Source organism: Meleagris gallopavo, chromosome 1 (genome assembly GCF_000146605.3).
Source record: "Meleagris gallopavo isolate NT-WF06-2002-E0010 breed Aviagen turkey brand Nicholas breeding stock chromosome 1, Turkey_5.1, whole genome shotgun sequence".
NCBI lineage: Eukaryota > Metazoa > Chordata > Aves > Galliformes > Phasianidae > Meleagris > Meleagris gallopavo.
Window position 1 is genome coordinate 81,039,370 of NC_015011.2, and position 17,455 is coordinate 81,056,824.

At 43.4% G+C, this 17,455-nt stretch overlaps 1 protein-coding gene across 2 annotated transcripts in view; it reads right to left on the minus strand.

The window, feature by feature from the left end:
* Nucleotides 1-7,708: 7,708 nt before the first annotated feature.
* Nucleotides 7,709-17,455, minus strand: part of QTRT2 (queuine tRNA-ribosyltransferase accessory subunit 2) — an 11,979-nt gene continuing 2,232 nt past the window's right edge. Inside the window, exons 3-8 of one of the 2 annotated variants that reach the window (XM_010719394.3) lie at nucleotides 16,625-16,701; nucleotides 15,361-15,570; nucleotides 14,217-14,416; nucleotides 11,490-11,641; nucleotides 9,848-9,965; nucleotides 7,709-8,849 (exon numbers count right to left, since the gene is read on the minus strand). In XM_010719394.3, the coding sequence (XP_010717696.1) occupies nucleotides 8,588-8,849; nucleotides 9,848-9,965; nucleotides 11,490-11,641; nucleotides 14,217-14,416; nucleotides 15,361-15,570; nucleotides 16,625-16,701 (1,019 nt within the window). In that variant the 3' untranslated portion in view covers nucleotides 7,709-8,587. Of the gene's footprint in view, nucleotides 8,850-9,847; nucleotides 9,969-11,489; nucleotides 11,642-14,216; nucleotides 14,417-15,360; nucleotides 15,571-16,624; nucleotides 16,702-17,455 lie in introns of both variants that reach the window. The other variant, XM_010719390.3, reaches the window with a different exon arrangement.

Consider the following 17,455-nt stretch of genomic DNA (forward strand, 5'->3'; position numbering starts at 1 on the left):
TAGGGAGTTAAGAGAGAAGTAGATTGGTGGTGCCAGTCCCTGCCAGCTCTGAGATCTAGGCAGCTAGCTGAGGCTCCACATGAAGTACATCACCCCCTATCCTGCGCTAACAACAGTGCTGATAGACTGGGGGCAGGAGGCAATGGCAGAAGGTCCTTGCTCGGTGATGCTGGTACACCTGCCCAGCAATTCCCCTCCCTCCCCAGCTGCCCCTGCAGAACAGTGCTCTGCAGGGAGAATTAGGCAGTACAGGGGATGGTGGTTCTTCCTGCTTGGAGGTGTCACCAAAGTCTAGCCAGACTACCCTTAGCATTAAAACCTCCTCAGTAAGGAAAAAAAAAGGCAGGTCATTGTTGTTGGTGACTGTTGAAGGGAGGAAAAGGCTTAATATGCAGACCAGACCCACTACACAGAGAGGTCTGCTGCCTTCTGGGGCCCAGGTTAAAGGTGTAAGGAAGAAACTTCCTTCCTTAGTACAGTTTCTTCCTTAGTACAGCCCTCACATTATTATCTCCTCTCATTGTTTCAGGTTGGCGGTGATGAAATAGGAAGAACTTACCTAAGGACTATGAAGAAGGACTTCAGAGCCTTGGAACAACTGGTCAGAGAGCACAAGTTGTGTTCTCTTCTATCCCTCCAGTTGTAGGGAATGTGAGGGACTGGACACAATGGGACAACAGATGAATACTTGGCTCTGAGCCTGGTGTGCCCAGCAGGGATTTGTATTTTTTGGCCTTGGCTCAATTTACATGAGACCAGGCCTGCTGTCAACCAATGGGAATAGCTTATCCCACTGGTGGAAAGGAGTTGGCAGGGTTCACTGATAAGAGCTTTAAACTAGGTATGAAGGGGGCTGAAGGTGAAACTGGGGTCACTAGAAAGGAACCTGAATGTAACATGCCATGTGGGAGGAGGATGTGCTAGCAACATCCCACAGCCTTGTGTCTTGGTGAAGGAGGAAGATGACAAACCATTTTTCAGGAAGAATACAAGGGTTGGTGTGAGGCTGGTTACTATGGAAACACCTGAGTATGGTCTAGGGGTTATTAGGGCTTCTCCCACCCAAAAGGTGGCTCGGCTTAGGTTCATTTACATTAATGCACGCAGCAAGAGTAACAGGAGAAGCTGGAGGTAATTGTGCGGTTGGAAAACTATGATGTAGTCACCATCACAGAAACATGGTGGGATGACTCATAGCTGAAGTGCTGTGATTGGTGGCTACCAATTTTTCAAAAGAAATGGACAAGGCAGGAAAGGTGGTGGTATGGCCCTTTTATGTTAATAAAAAATGTGAATGTCTGGAAATTAATGATGGTGATGATAGGGTTGGGAGTTTATGGGTCAGAACCAAAGGGAAGTCCAATAAGACGGACATTATTGTGGGAATCTGCTACAGGCCACCCAACCAGGATGAAGAGGTGGACAAGACACTTTATAGACAGTTGGGTAGAGACTGCAAGACCTCACCCTTTGTTCTTGTGGGAGACTTCAACTTCCCAGAAATCTGAAAGGGAACAGTCCCAGAGGTTCCTAGTGTGTGTGGCAGATAACTTCCTGACACAGCTAGTGAAGGAGCCAACAAGGGGAAGCAAACTCCTGGACCTGCTGCTACTTAACAGATAAGGTCTTGTGGGGGATGTAAAGGTTGGAGGCCATCTGGGGCAAAGGGATTGTGATAGATTTGTCGATCCTTGTTGAAGCATGGAGGGGAGTCAGCAGACCTGCTACCTTGGACTTCTGAAGGGCAGACTTTGGTCTCTCTCAAACTGTGGTTGAGAGTTCCTTAGGAGGTAATTCCGGAGGGCATGGTAGCCCAGGAAGGCTGGAAATACTTTATGGAAGTTATTTTAAAGGTGCAGAAGCTGAGCATCCTCAAGTCACAGAAGATGATCTGATGGGAAAGGAGACTAGCTTGGCTGAACAGAGACCTTCGGCTGGAACTCAGGAACAAAAGGAAAGTTTATGGACTTTGGAAGAGAGGGAAAGCATATGCAGTGAAGCTGTGCAGGGAGAAAATTAGGAAGGCCGAAGCCCAGCTAGAGATGAACTTGACCACTAAGGTGAAAGACAACAATAAATATTTCTATAAATACATCAACAGTAAGAGGAGGGATAGGGAGAATCTCCATCCCTTGTTGGATGCAGAGGGGAACGTGGTGACCAAGGATCCAGATAAGGCTGAGGTACTTAATGCCACCTTTTCCTCAGTCTTTAATAGTAAGACTAGTTGTTCCCTGGGTGCACAGCCCCTTGCCCTGGAAGATAGGGACGGGGAACAGAATAGGCCATGCATAATCCATGATGAGATGGTTTTGGACATGCTTTGAAAGCTGAACACTCACAAGTCCATGGGGCCAGATGGATTGCATCCTAGAGTGCTGATGGAGTTGGCAGATGTGGTCACCAAGCCACTGTCTGTCATTCTTCAACAGTCCTGGCTAACTGGGGATGTCCTGGTGGACTGGAGACTGACAAATGTGATGCCCATCTTCAAAAAGGACTGGAAAGATGATCCTGGTAGCTGCAGGCTTAGACTCACTGCAGTGCCAAGGAAGACTATGGAACAGATAATCTTGGGAACCATCATGGATCAACTAAAGGTCAACCAGGGGATCAGGCCTGGGTTGGCATGGGTTCATGAATGGTAGATCCTGCTTGACAAACTTGATTTTGTTCTATGACAAAGTGATCTGCCTAATGGATGAAGGTACGGCTGTTGATGTGGTCTACCTAGACTTCAGTAAAGCCTTGATGCTGTCCCCCACAGCATCCTCATGGAGAAGCTGGCTGCCCATGGTTTGGATGGACATATGCTCTGCTGGGTGAAACGCTGGCTGGATGGACAGGCCCAAAGAGTTGTGGTCAATGAAGTTAAATCCAGTTTGTGGCCAGTCACAAGTGGTGTCCCCCAGGGCTCAGTACAGGGGGCACTCCTATTTAACATCTTCATTAATGATCTTGATGAGGGGATTGAGTATAGCCTCACTAAGTTTGCAGACAACACCAAGTTGGGAAGGAGCATTGATCTGCCAGAGGCACTACAGAGGGACATGGATAGGCTGTATCGATGGGCAAAGGAAAACTGTGTGTTCCAATAGGACCAAGTGTCAGGTCCTGCATTTTGGTCACAGCAACCCTACAGGCCTGGGGAGGAGTGTCTGGAAAGCTGCCTGACAGAAAGATACCTTGGTGTACTGATGGACAGTTGGCTGAATATGAGCTAGCAGTGTGCCCAGGTGGCCAAGGCGGCCAGTGGCATCCTGGCTTGTATCAGGAATTGTGTGGTCAGCAGGACTAGGGAAGCCATCCTGCTCCTGTACTCAGACCTAGTGAGGCCCCATGTTGAGTAGTGTGTTCAGTTTGGGGCACCTCAGTACAGAGGGGACACTGAGGTGCTGGAGCAGGTCCAAAGAAGGGCAACAAGGCTTGTGAAGGGCTTGGAGAATATGCCCTATGAGGAGCAACTGAAAGAACTGGGGCTGTTTGTTTAGTCTGGGGAGAAGGAGGCTGAGGGGAGACCTTACTGTTCTCTTCCAATACCTGAAAGGTACTTAGAGCAAGAGCAGGGTTGGTCTCTTCTCACTGGGGACAGGTGACAGGATGAGGGGAAATGGCCTCAACTTGTGCCAGGGTAAGTTTAAGTTGGATATCAGAAAAAAACTTCTTTACAGAAAGGGTTGTTAAGCACTGGAATAGGCTCCTCAGGGAGGTGGTTGAATCATCATCCCTGGATGTGTTTAAAAACCGTTTGGGTGTGGTGCTCAGGGACATGATGGTGGGTTATTAGAGTTAGGGTAGTATGGTTAGGTTGTGGTTGGACTTGATGGTCTTTGTCTTTTTCCAACCTGAGTGATTCCATGATCCTAGTAACTTTTTATGATGGAGTCACTGCATCAGCGGACAAGGGAAGAGCAACTGATGTAATCTATCTGGACTTCAGTAAGGCTTTTGATATAGTACCCCACAACATCCTTCTCTCCAAATTTGAAAGACGTGGATTTGATGGTTGAACTGTTCAATGGATGAATAACTGACTGCAGGATCGAGTTTAGAGTGTGGTGGCTGAGATGGCTGAGATAGAGACCAGTAATGAGTGGTGTCCCGCAGGGGTGAGTGCTGGGGCTGATGCTCTTTAGTATTCTTCATCAATTACATTGACAGTGGGGTCGAGTGCACGCTCAGCAAGTTTGCTGATGACACCAAACTGTGGGGTGCAGTTGATGCACCAGGGAGATGGGGTGCCACCCTGTAGGACTTAGACAGGCTTGAGCAGTGCATCCAGGTGAACCTCATGAGGTTTAACAAATCCAAATGCATGGTCTTTGCCTGGGTCAAGGCAATCCCCACTACCAACACAAGCTAGGGGATGAATGGATTGAGTACATCCCTGCTGAAAAAGAGCTAGGAGGTACTGATGGGTGGCAGCTGGACATGAGCCAGCAATGTGTCCTTGCAGCCCAGGAAGCCAACCATATTCTGGGCTGCATCAAAAGAAGCATGGCCAGCTGGAAAAGGGAGGTGATCCTGTCCCTCAGCTCTGTGCTGCTGAGGCCTCACCTGGTGAGCTGTGTCCAGATGTGGAGTCCTCAGTACAGGAGAGACATAGACCGGGAGCATGTCCAGAGGGGGACCACAAAAATGATCCAAGGGATGGAACACCTCCCCTACGAGGACAGGCTGAGAGAGCTAGGGCTGTTCAGCCTGGAGAAGAGAAGGCTCTGAAGTGACCTGATAATGGCCTTCCAGTATCTAAAGAGGAGCTACAGGAAAGAAGAGGACAGACTCTTTAGCAGGGTCTGTGGTGACAGAACAAGGAGAAATGGTTTCAAGCAGAAAGAGGGTAGATTTAGCTTAAATATAAGAAAAAGGTCTTTTTCAGTGAGGGTGGTGAGGCACTGGAACAGGTTGCCCACAGATGTGGTTGATACCCTGTCCCTGGAGACTTTTGAGGTGAACCTGAATCAGGTCCTGGGCAACCTGATCTAGCTGTGCATGTCCCTGTTCATTGCAGGGGAGCTGGACTAGATAACATTGAGAAGACCCTTCCACCTCTAAGGATTCTATGAGAAGGTGTGTCAGAAGCACAACAGGGCATTGCACTGTGTTGCACATTCACCTTCCCAGTTTAATTACATAGTAGGAATGACAGATGTAGAAATAGCCAGGAAGTTCATAGTCACCTCACTGTGATGCGGGGAAGGCATTGCCCTTCCTATTCAGTATGCCCCCAGGGGAGGACAAGGCCTACAGGCTTCTGACAGAAGCCATTCACACTAACACCATTTGAGGAGAAGCAGCATTTTGCTGCAGGAAGAAGTTAACCACTTTTGTGCCAGTACTGATTTGGCCAGTTCAGCTTCTCAAGAGGATTTAATTTCATTCTCTTTTTGTTTGGAAATTCCTGTCATGCCAACAGCACGTGCATAAGGATGGCAATGTGCTTGAACATTTGTAGTTGTGAGAAGGAGCTCATGCCAGAAGTGCATTAGCAGAACAGAGATAAAGTATGTAGTGGATTATGTAGATCATGACAGAGTACTGTAAATAAGACTATGGAACAGGCCTGCACTGTCATGTATTTTGTGTATGTCCTCTCTATCACAGAGGAAGCTTCTTTGAAATTACTGAGATAAAGGCTTAAACATTTTATTAGAGCAGGCCCTTTGCCTGCCAACTCAGGTTATGAATCGAAAATCAGAATTCAGGAACTAAAAAAACATAACACAAAACCCACAAAAAATAGCTTAAACACAATGCTTAAAAGCACTGCTGAAACAAGTCTGGAACCAATTTTTCTATGTATAAAAGTTCCATGATCTGAAAGCCATCTGGGCCTCAGAGGTTTAGAAATAAATGGAACACCCTGCTGGAACAGTTTCAGGCTGCAGCAGCTCCTGCAGTCCTGCAGAGCCATGGAACAGCAGGCCTAGAAACTGGTACAGCCTGTCATGATCAGTGTCATAGCAATTTACAGGATGGAGTGGGTTGAATGTCCAGGAGAAGGAATGTCATACCTGGAGGAAAGGAGAAAACCTTTTTTGGTAGACCAAATTTGATTTTTTTTTTTTCCTTAATATATTTTAAGGCATACCTTTGAAACTAAAGAGTCTGCAATATTAAAATAGCTCTGAAATGAGTAAGTTACTGAGCAGAATACTGATGAAGTGGTCAGAGAGGCACAGAACTTAACACTTAGCATATGGGCCTGCTGATTATTCTCATCAGAAATAGAAGAGCACAGGTTTTTCTTCATCGAGGGGAAAGTTATAGTAGAAGTTGCTAGTTTAATGTTTTTGTAACACACCACCTCTTCTGTACTCTGCTCTGCTCTTCTGTATTCGTTTTGTATTCTGCCATCTGGGAATGGAAGGCAGTCAAGGATGTTGTTGCAGTTTTCTGTGCTATGTGAAGTTAATGAAGAACAGGGAATTTTCTACTCTATTCATTTCAATTTTTGCTTCTCTGTGGAAGGTGGGGAAGAAAACTGTGTGTTTAGGCAAGAATTCTGTTTTTGAAATAAATTACATATCTGCTTGAAAATAAAATATAAAACTTCCTAATTTGGCAATAGAAAAGTTGCTTAATTTTTACAATTTGAATTAGAAGAAGTGCTGACAATGACAGCATGTAAATATAGCAAATCAGGGTTGTTGCAGAGTTAGTGCTGTTCATTACTGCATTAGATAAGGAGCAGATGTAGGTGACCAAATGCAGTTTTGGCCCAATATGAAATTGTTTACTCTTTGCAGCTCTAGTCCACACATGCACGCACACAAAAACTAAGCTGAGAATCATTATGAAAAAAATCTATGAGTGTCACTGGAGAACTAACAGGAGCAGAACAACAGGGAATGACTGGAAGGTGAGGAGAAAGAGCAGAAGTGTTATAAGATGGCCATGTTATTGGCACTTGGATTGGTCACAAAGATCCCAGCATGCAGCTTGTCAGCACACTCAGGGTGGTGGACGAAGGAAATGAGTATAACCAAAGTCACAGAGGTGGGACAGGATGAGGAGACTAATCAGAGCTCACTCCCAAAGGGCACAAAAGGACACTTCTAAACTTAGTGATGGAGCAGCCAACTCAAGAACAATTGTAGGTAACGTGACAAGAACAACATAGCTAACATTCCTTGTCATCCAGGGTGTTGCAGAGCATTCCTGACAGATCATCTCCATACAGGCACTGTGGTGCCTGAATACTGGGCACTCGTGTATCTTACTTATTTTGAGTGTGTGCCCAGGGATGTGAGTGAAATGAGGAAATTTTAATAGCCGCTGTTCTCTCCTATAAAGTTTCCCAGTGACACATGCAGCATTGTGCAAACTGGCACTGCAAAAACAAACACTGCAACATCCCAACATTACTGTCATTTCCTGCTTTGATCTTGAAAGAGGCATAATGCATTTCTGTACTTTGGTGAAACAGTGAAGAGCATAAAACTGCAGATCAATACTTAATTGCTTTAAAATCAGCAACTGCAATATTTTTCTAAACTTCAGGGGATGGGTAGGTGTCTTCAATGTTTTCAGGCCTATTATGGCTCCTTCTGAAGCAAGGAGTGCAGATCCCTGCTCAATGACAGTGTCCTAAGCCCAGATGAATCATTGCTCTCTGTTAGGCTGCTAGTTCATGCTCCCAGGAGATACCACCTTGAGTGTTGCACTCAAACTCCCATCTTCCTTAAGGTGTGATGGAGATGATGTATCAGTGGAATTAAAAAAAAATATTTATTGTTGCTTTGCAATATAAAATGAATAAATCCATAATTACAAAGTCAGAGGCATAAAAGAGCTGAATAAAAGGAATGTGACATAACAAAGCAAAATCTTAAAATAAGAAACCACCAGAATCTTGTCTAAATGCCTTTCCTTGTGATACATGCCTTCCACAGCTCCATCTCAAACTGGCATTAATGGAGCCTGCTGAAAGTCCAGTGTTAGGACAGCTGGAAAGAATGGTACATGATCACCTATACGCCAGTAAAGGACTGAAATTTTAATCCACACATGTAAAGAATACAGAGTAAAAAGGGCTGAAGTGGAGAGCCCAGAGAACATTCTGCACTGCAGAGTAACAGAAGTATGGGTATGGTGTCTTTGTGCCACTAAATACAGCAGCACCTCCAACCACTTCTTCTTGGGGACAGGGATGCTGACAGTGTTCAAAAGGAGCAAGTGTGCTAGGCTGAGGCAGGATCTCATAAGGAGCTGCATGAAGGGACAACCGTATCACTGGCATTTTTGGGGGAAGAGGGGCAAAAGACCCAAACAGCTGCCGAGCTTCCACTCAGAGTTCTCCCACATGGAAAGCCACCACCGAATAACTGAAACCAAAGCTGTCCATATTGGTTTTATGAGCTGTTCAGGCTATTCTATAACCTGAGAATGCACCAAGCCAATTACCTTCAAGGGATGTTTGAGTAAAATCTTCCTTCCCTGGCTGGAAGTGAGCTCTTAAAACATCCCTTTACGGTCCCTCCAGGAAGGGAGGCATTATAGTACCTAACAGGTGATTCTGCTAGCAGTGAAGTTTCAACAGTCCCACGGGTAAGGCCGTAAGCTGTGACCTCTATTTTCTCTGAACTCACTGGTCTATCTTTGCATTTTCTGGGCCTTGCAGTGCCTGACTGAAGATGAGCTTTTTCAGCTGATCCAATTTGTCATCTCTTAAGGCATCTCGGATGGCGCTGAAGAAGCTGAAGTAGTGCTGAAAGTTGTGCATCATAAGCAGGACACCAGCCAGAAGCTCATTGCTCACAAGGAGATGATGGAGGTATGCGCGAGTGTGCCTCTGACAACAGTAACAGGTACATCCTTCCAGCAAAGGACGAAAATCATCATAGTATCTAAGGAGGAAGACACATTTGGTTACATCAAAAGTAAGACGACTCACTCAGGTAACAAAGACTATCTAGTTACTCTATGGCCTTTACAGGGACCTGAGCCCTGAGGGCGTGAATCTAGTTTCTTTAAGGTGTGCTGCAGCTAAGCCCCATACAAAGGACTCCTAGGAGCATTCAGGAAGTCACTATGGAGCCAAGAAGCCACACAATTAAGTCAGAAGATAATTTTGACTGCATCACCATTAACAGTAGCAAGAAGGCTTATCTGCACCTTCCCTCACAGAAAAGCTGCAGCTCAAGACTCACCTTGTCAGCTATCAAACAGTCTACAGAGAAGGAAGCTACCAGAAGCAAAGATTCACAGAATAGTATTCGCTGCTACTGGGAGATGTACTATGCTCACAAAGTGGGCAGAGAATGGAACAAATCAACACAGTTGACTAATAAGGTGTAAAAAAACAAAACAAAACAAAACAACCACCACCAACAACAAAAAAAAACAGTTGAAAAATAGTGTTTCATAGTTGAGAATCAGCCTTCTCAGTGTTATTCTGCTCTCTGTATCTGTTGTAGTTTCCATGGAAATAAATAGGAGGCATTACTTTTGGAGTGACCTATGTACCTTCTGAAAATGACTCAAGTTAGTTAGATGCAGAAGAACAAAATGATCCTCACACAGCTTTTGTCACACTAGTTTTCCAGCTGGAACATTGCTGTGGCCACAGTATTTCTGCTGGATAAGCAATCTGAAAATCTCTGGCTTTAGATCAGAGAAATGATAGCACTTTCAGCCATGCACTGCTCTGTATATCAAGCTAGAACGACTACCTGACACTTAATTCAATGTCTAGGTCTACTTTACTTCCTTCAATGGTTTTGCGTTTTATGAAGTTTCCCATCCAGCTACTGACAACATGAAAATATAGAGGACAAATACAGAGGACAAAAACCATAGTATTTCCCAGTACAGCTGCAGGTTCCTTCCTCACCAACACAAATACCTTTTCTCCTTCAGAAATATCTCAAATGGTGTCATTTCTGGGTCAGCTTTGACAACCTCCTCCTGGTCTTCTTCAGTACCATTTTTCTCCAGGTCCTGGGCCCCATTTTGTTTTAAAGCTGCTATGAAACAAAAAGACAACAGTCTTTTATCAAGAGTCAGCAAGGGCACAGGGAGGGCTGTAATATCCTACATTAGAGTATTTCTGCCACTCTCTTGCCAAAAGAAAAAACTCTTGCCACAAGCTTCCCCTTCCTATGGTAAGCAACCATTTTTCTTTAATTATCATAGGTTAGTTAACAAAAATAGAATCTTAGATTATTAAAACAGCAAGAGACAAGTGAAAACTCATCTATCAGACTTAATGAAGAGTTAGAGCTGAAATAGCAGCACAACTTTTTGCTGCTCTGCTGAACTGAATTCTTAATAAATATTTCCAGTCTGAACGGCATGCTGACTAGAATGCAGTCACCTGAACAAATTGATTTTATTGGGATTTTGTCGGAATAAACAGGCTACTGATCTGCATTCAATCATTCTACTTTCCATTCTGTCATCCAACTCAAAAGATTTAGATTTTTTTCTCTTTCTTAAACAATTGAAATAAAAGAAGCTGATAGCACTGACGCAGGAGATGTAGATTCCATATGTGTATATTCAGTAGTCTACCTTAAAAATAAAAAACACCCCATAATTTTGTAGGTTGTCATTTCTGTTGTCGAGCAGGAGATGTTTCTGGAAACATCAATAATATTATTTTTTGCACAATCCACATCTAGTGAGTGTTGCATAGGAACAGAACAAAGAGGTTATTCCTACCCGTAATTTCTTTTGGTTTAATAATAAGATGAGATGAGGTAAACAACAACAAACAAAGAGAATGGTTTAAAAAATATATATATGACAGCAAACAGAAGGAAACAAGACGTTCTGTTCTATTTATCTGGTTTTGAATTATCCAGGCATGAAAAGAAACCAAGTTCCACCTAGGAAGAAAAATGTAAAACATATTTTTTTTCCCGTATTAAAAACATTTACTGAGTCCAAAACAAGACGATTGCTTGAAGAATGTTTAACAGATGCTTTAATGGTTGCTATGCTTGCTCCCCTCTCACAGCCCAATGAGGTAATGCATTATGAACATCTTGGTTCTGTTCTTATATGAATAAACAAACTGAGAGGAAAGCTACCCAGATAAACAGCATCCCTAACTTTGGTCAGCTATAAAGGAAAAGGACTTCAAAACACATATTAAAAACAAACACATATTCAGTTAAATGCAGAAATCGAGTATCATAAATTTGCCCAGCCTGCACTGCTAGCACTAACAGAAACGTTTGTAAATGGTGTCAAACAGAGCACAGATATACAGTTCAGTCTACAGAAACAACTATTCAGTGTTAGAGAAATCATTAAGCATATTTTGCCTAACCAGACATTCAAATTTTGGCTGAGATTTCACATTCCCCTCAATAGGTTTCACACCAAAACAGCCCATTTTCAAAAGCAACACTGGGTAGTTGAAATCCAGGTCTTCCAGTGGCTGTTGCACTTAAATCAAGGACAAAAGAACCCTCAAACACAGATTCTTCCAAAGCGTAATTATGCTTGCCACAGTACCAGCTGATACAGTCACAGCCTACCTGCTGCTTTGGGATCTGAATGGTAATCATAGCCAAACACCAGGGCACAGCCTCGCTCCGTCACTTGGAAGGGAAAGAAGCTCTCAAAAATGTCCACTCCCCTTTCAATGCACTCAAGCACCTCATCTGGTTTGCCCACACCGTGGATGATTCTGTAAGAGATGCATAAGAAGATAAATCTTAGAATATCCCAAGCAGAAGCAAACAGATACCTCAAGGAAAAGAGACGTGGAACACATATTGGTTAACCCTGGAATTGCTAAACACAAGTCAAGTGCATACAACAGTCTATCACTCCAAACCCTGCACAATTCTATTTCCACACCCCTAACCAATCTGGTACTCAAGAGGCTTTTCCTCCTTTGCCATTCGGAAGACAGCACAATCACTCATTTACTAAGAAAAATCTCATTCCGCTCATGTTTGAAGTGAATAAAATACATTTGCAAAATTCACAACAGCTATGTTTTAGAACAGATATTTTCCTTAGTCATATTTCTGCCCTAAATAACTACCAGGTACCAGATACCCTGACCTCTTTACTCGGTAACTGCTCAGGAGACAGTCTGAAAGGACTCGGCCTAGACCAGCAGAAACAGCAGTAGATGTTTCTAGCAGTATACAATTCTCTAGCATCTGAAGAGCTGCCTGGAGCAAAATGCACTAAGGAGAAACGTAACTGGAAACAGAAAGAAGTTCCTTGCTTTTTTTCTTCCTTCCTCTCCATGCTCTTCCTAGTCAAGCCTACCTTTTCACCTTCACTGATACTCTTTATTCTATGTCTCTGATTCACCCAAACAAATGACTTGGTCAAAAAACTGGGCTGTAACATCCACTGCGATACAGTATGAGCCAGGAACAGCTCAGCTGGATTGCCATCAGTGGTAATAGGAATCCTGCTGTTAGCTAAATTTAGCTGGCAGCTTCCTTGAGGGCTGGTGAAGCAGAGGAGAACAGAGTGGTTCCTGCTCTCCTGCAGGTGCATGGCTGGGCTGACGGCAGTAAAAGCTAATGTAGGGCAGTGATCTACACAGATAATTAGAAAAATACACATGGGCTGATAAACGAAGTCACAAGGTGCCATTTTTAGTCCCTTTTCTAAGTACTTGAATTAAATTGATGAGCAAAGAATATGGATGGGGAAAGATTTACTGCGGGAGCGTCTTCTGCTTCTTTTGAAAGGGAGAAAATAATGTTCAATAGCTAAAGCAGTAGTTCTGCATGTGTGATCAAAACCCTTGCTAGAATTTAACTTTGTACAGACAAGAACAAAAATTTGTTCTTGCAAGGGTTCCACCTCTACTAGAAAAAAAGAATAAGAGATTTCTACAACCTTAGGTTCCTGAAAGGACCCTAAAGATCACATTCATAAGATCATTTCACTAACACAAAAAGCAGTTCCTTCTCAAGTGAGGGTGAGAGTGTTTGGCTTCTGGAGAATTTCACACTGGAGTGAAAGACAGCTGCAAAACAGCTTCTCCAGCCAGAACGGCAAGGGTGAAAGCAGGACTGTCTGACACTCACTCGAGGTACTTACAAAAGCCCTAAGGAGAACCTGCTTTCTTCTTACATAGGGGTCACAAACACTTGTCTTACTCAGACAAGCAAACTATTTGACAGATGAGGCAGATGCTCTGGTAGAGAGTGAGGTTACCTGAGCAGATTGGACTTAATACTCTCAGGGGATCTTTTTAAGTAGTTAAACCAGACAAGATGAAAACAAGGAAATTCAAACCCTGGGCACCCCTTAGCATGAACAAGCTGCAGCACAAGACAACGCTTTCACATTTTCCTTTCTTTTGAACACCACCTGTTCAAACCAATGCTCGGATAGCAGAGGACAGCACAGCTACGGAAAAAACTAAGGGGTCCTTGTCATTCCCTTCAGGAAATGATGAAAGAAGCCCCCATACAAGAGCAGCAGCAAGAGAGGAACAACCCAGAATTCATACAAAAGTTAGCAAACTCAACACAGTTCTAAGAAATCCCTCCACATTTGAACCACTACTAAGTATTAGCACATCTTTTCTGGAAGCCTTTAGTTACTGTTAGTGATTGGAAAAGTCAAGAATGCTGAAGTACTGTGTAGACTCTGACATGGATCAATCAGATGGGCATAACCAACACCACAATATATAGTACAGTTCCCACACTGTGCCAATCCAGAGAATGCAATTTCTCTTGGCCAGGCAGAACAAGCTCTGGTAATTTACAGGCTCAGCACCTTAGGTACTAGGTCAGAGCCCGCTGGTCATGTAAGCACTTACTGATTCTGTCAGCACCCTTCTCTACTCTTTTCCAGCTTAGCCTGTATAGAACTGCAAACCTGACCTTTTTTCTTAGAAGACGTCCCTGTAGAATGAGTTGATAATTTTTGTTCTAGCTGAACCTACAATAAACCATGGCCTCAGAGGCCAAATGCAAACAAGTTCAGACAATAGACTAGACATATCCCATCTGTAATTTTTCCTCAAGAAAGCAAAGAAGCCCTAAACTCAAATTTGACTGCTCTTTAAATGCAGGGAATACTCATATCTAGAACATGAGCACAGCTTGGTGTCAGTTGCAACTAAAAACTGAAACAGCAGTTGAAGTCTGCAGTCTGACAGTGGCCTGGCATACACACACTGCACTGTGCAAGACAGTGACTATTTCTCACACTGATATTGCACAGCAGCCTTGTAAAAGGACGAGTGAACTTCTTGGGATGTCGCCTATACAACTTACCTTGGTTTATCCTCTGGCAGCTCTGCTGTCACAGAAGAAATCAGGTTCAATTTGGTCTCCTTTGCCATGGCATGTCCCTGGAAGCCATCTAACAGAAAGCCACCCACTGGTCTCTTGGCAGTCTCCCTGGCTGATCTGAGCCTCTCTTCCAAGACATCTCCACCTTCAATTGTCCCAAACATTACACTTCCTTGTAGTTCCTGGCCCAGAAGAAAGCTACAAGTGTTAGAGAGTTCTGCCAAAGACATGCAAGATCTCACAGCACAGACTACAGATGCTTGCTACCTAAACCATGCATTCACAGGAACTTGGAAGAGCCACAGCGATTCATCCTATGTAAGATGAACCCTCAAACGACACTGTGAAGTCCAACTGGGAGGTAGAAAGGGATCAGGAGAGAAAAGATTCTGTTTCCAGCCTCAACACTAACTCACTGAGAATTTCAGAACCATTCTTTCCACTTCCCCAAAGAAAGTAATAACAACAGATGATCTTTGTACACAGCTTTTTGTAGGTGTCCCCTCAGCACTCCATGTCAGTGCAGAACACAAAGCATGTTCAACCATCTTGGCTGCCAGACAACAGAGCTCACATTCTATTGCCCTTCAGGGAATGTCAGTATTGGTTCCTGCAGACACTTTCCTTTGTAATGCACACCTGGATAATTTGTTCCCTTTCATCAAAAGGGAAGGAAGTTTTAAACCATCTGTAGAAAATAAATGATAGAACTGGCAAATTCTGGCAAGTCCTCCTTCACCTGGAATTGAACAGATTTCAGAGAAAAAAAAAAAGACTTGTCTCAATCTGATGAGAAGACCCTACTTTGCCAGTGTACATAGCATGAATGAAAGTGAAAAGAAATGCACTACAGTCCAAAAGCAGAATAATATAAAAAATAGAATTCTCTCAAACTAGTAGAAATTGTTGTTCTGCAGCTGGAGACAAGTCATTAAGAGAAGAGAGAGGCAGAAGGAAATCCTACAGTGCTACTGATCTTACCTCCTCCAGGACTGTCACCTGCACATCCTCTGCTATATAAGTGTGACAAGATCTCCTACTAAATCGCATCCTGGAACTGGCCCAGAGTGCAGCATAGGCCAAAAAGCAACTGCAGTGCTACAGTCTGACATCTTTGGGACCTTACCGGTGCCTTTTCCAGCAGCTGAAGGCATGCATCCAGGAAGGAAAGCGATCTGTCCACAGACTTCTTGGCCCTTTTTCTAGTAACTTCTCCAGAAATAGTGTCTCCATCAGCAATGCACTGGAACCAGTCCGGCTGGATAGCCCGCTGTATGTCCATGAACTTGGAAGCTGTCATTTCCATGCGTCCTGAGCTACCCCATAGGGATACTGTCTGTCAAGAAAAAAATAGGGATGAAAGACCATGCAAAGGTTAACAGATCTCAAGTGACAAAGGAGAGAAGTCTGGTGAAACACCAGTTACTGGAAAGACACTGAAGAGGTAAGTTCTAAAGTAGCATGGCTCAGATATTCAGTTCTCCTTGATACAGTGAGTAAATGAGAAATGACCAAGTTGGGATTTCCAGGATACTCTTTCATGAAACCATCAAACACATGCAGCACAGCAATTTCTCAAGGTGTCTGGAAGTCTCTGAGATGGAACAGCTGGCCTTATCATCCAAATTAGTGGCAGAATTGGAAAAAAATATATGAAAAGAATTATAGATTTAGGTAATTCCTTTTCTGCACAGGGAGAAGACTCAGGCTGGTTCCTAACAGCAAAGAATATGCAGTGCAAAAAACTACATGGTGAAGCTTATCCTGCCATTCATGATAAGTCGTCATATCCAAGCAGGATTGAGAACTGACCATATCTATGCAGGTACCAGGAATTGCCCCTCCAGCCAGTGCCAGAGCAACCAGTAGGTACCACATGCACTGCGTGGGAAATTGGCACATCTCTAGGATGGAACTGGCAAAGGCTCACAAGGCTCCTGGGTTACTGACATCTCTTCCTGCAGAAATACTATGTTCTTTCCCTTTGTGGGTTTGTATCAGACTATAACTACAAAGACAGGGTTGCAGGTTTACTGCTCATCAGTGGCATCACTGCAAGCCTGTTCAGTACGTAAGCCAAAATGCATGTTTTTTCCTTTACTGCCATACTAACCACAACAGCACAAGATTCCAGAGAGCTCTGTCCTATCCAAATCATCACTTAACTGTTCAGGAAAGAGACTTTCAGTAAGAAAATATCCATATTTATTTAGTTGGAGGTATGAGTATGCAAATATCACTTCTCTTAGTACAGAGAGTTCTTTTTCTATATAGTGCATGAACATCATCTTATTGCTTTCCAGACACATCTACACAGATGTGAGGACAGACTGGCAGCTCTTCTTTGGTAACTTTAGGTAGGTTCTTTCAAGCCTTTACAGTTACTGTACCTTGTTGGTGTTGTAGCCAGAAGGACAGGGAGCAACCGGATCTTGAAGGGAGCAGTACAGCACTGTATCTGGCATACCTGGGAGCAAAGCAGCAGAGCAGAGCTTTATGATCCAAAACAAGGCTAATGTAAAGGGATGGTCTGTGAATTTGCAAAATGGAATATGTTTTCCTTCCACAAACAATCTCACAAATCCTCCTCTGCAGTTCTTCTACAGGACAGATAAAGAAAAATATTGCTCAATTGATCTCTCAGTACCAAAGAAGGTAGCCAGACTTCGTCCTCAGCTTTACCAGCTGCAGGGAACAGAGCACAGTACTGGGATGAAACAGGAAACAACAGCCATTGTTTCTGCATGCTGCATAGCCCCTTATTTTTTTATTTTTTTTTTAATTTCTTCTTGATTAACACACCCACTACTAAAATTTGCCAGACAGTAGCTAACTTACTTGATAACTTGACAGGTACCCTGGGAGACATCTGACAATCTAAACAGAATAACAGCCTCAAGCCTAATATTGTAAAGGAAAGACAACATATTGTGGGAGATCAGCTACAGAAATGAGAGCCTCATCTCTGCTAACCAGAGGTTTCTAATGTCATACATAAAGTTCATGTCTTAATGCCACAGTTTCTCTTCACAGACAGGCACTGAAATTGGTAAAGTCTCCAAGAAGTTTCATAGAGAAGGGACTTAAAATTGTTCTCAGTGGAATAAGCAGTCCCAAGACAATTATCAAAAGCTGCATGTAAATTTCCTTTGGAAATCCAAGCCAAAGCTTTGCTTACATAATGAAATAAATGTCCAAAATCTTGAAGTACTCTTTTTAAA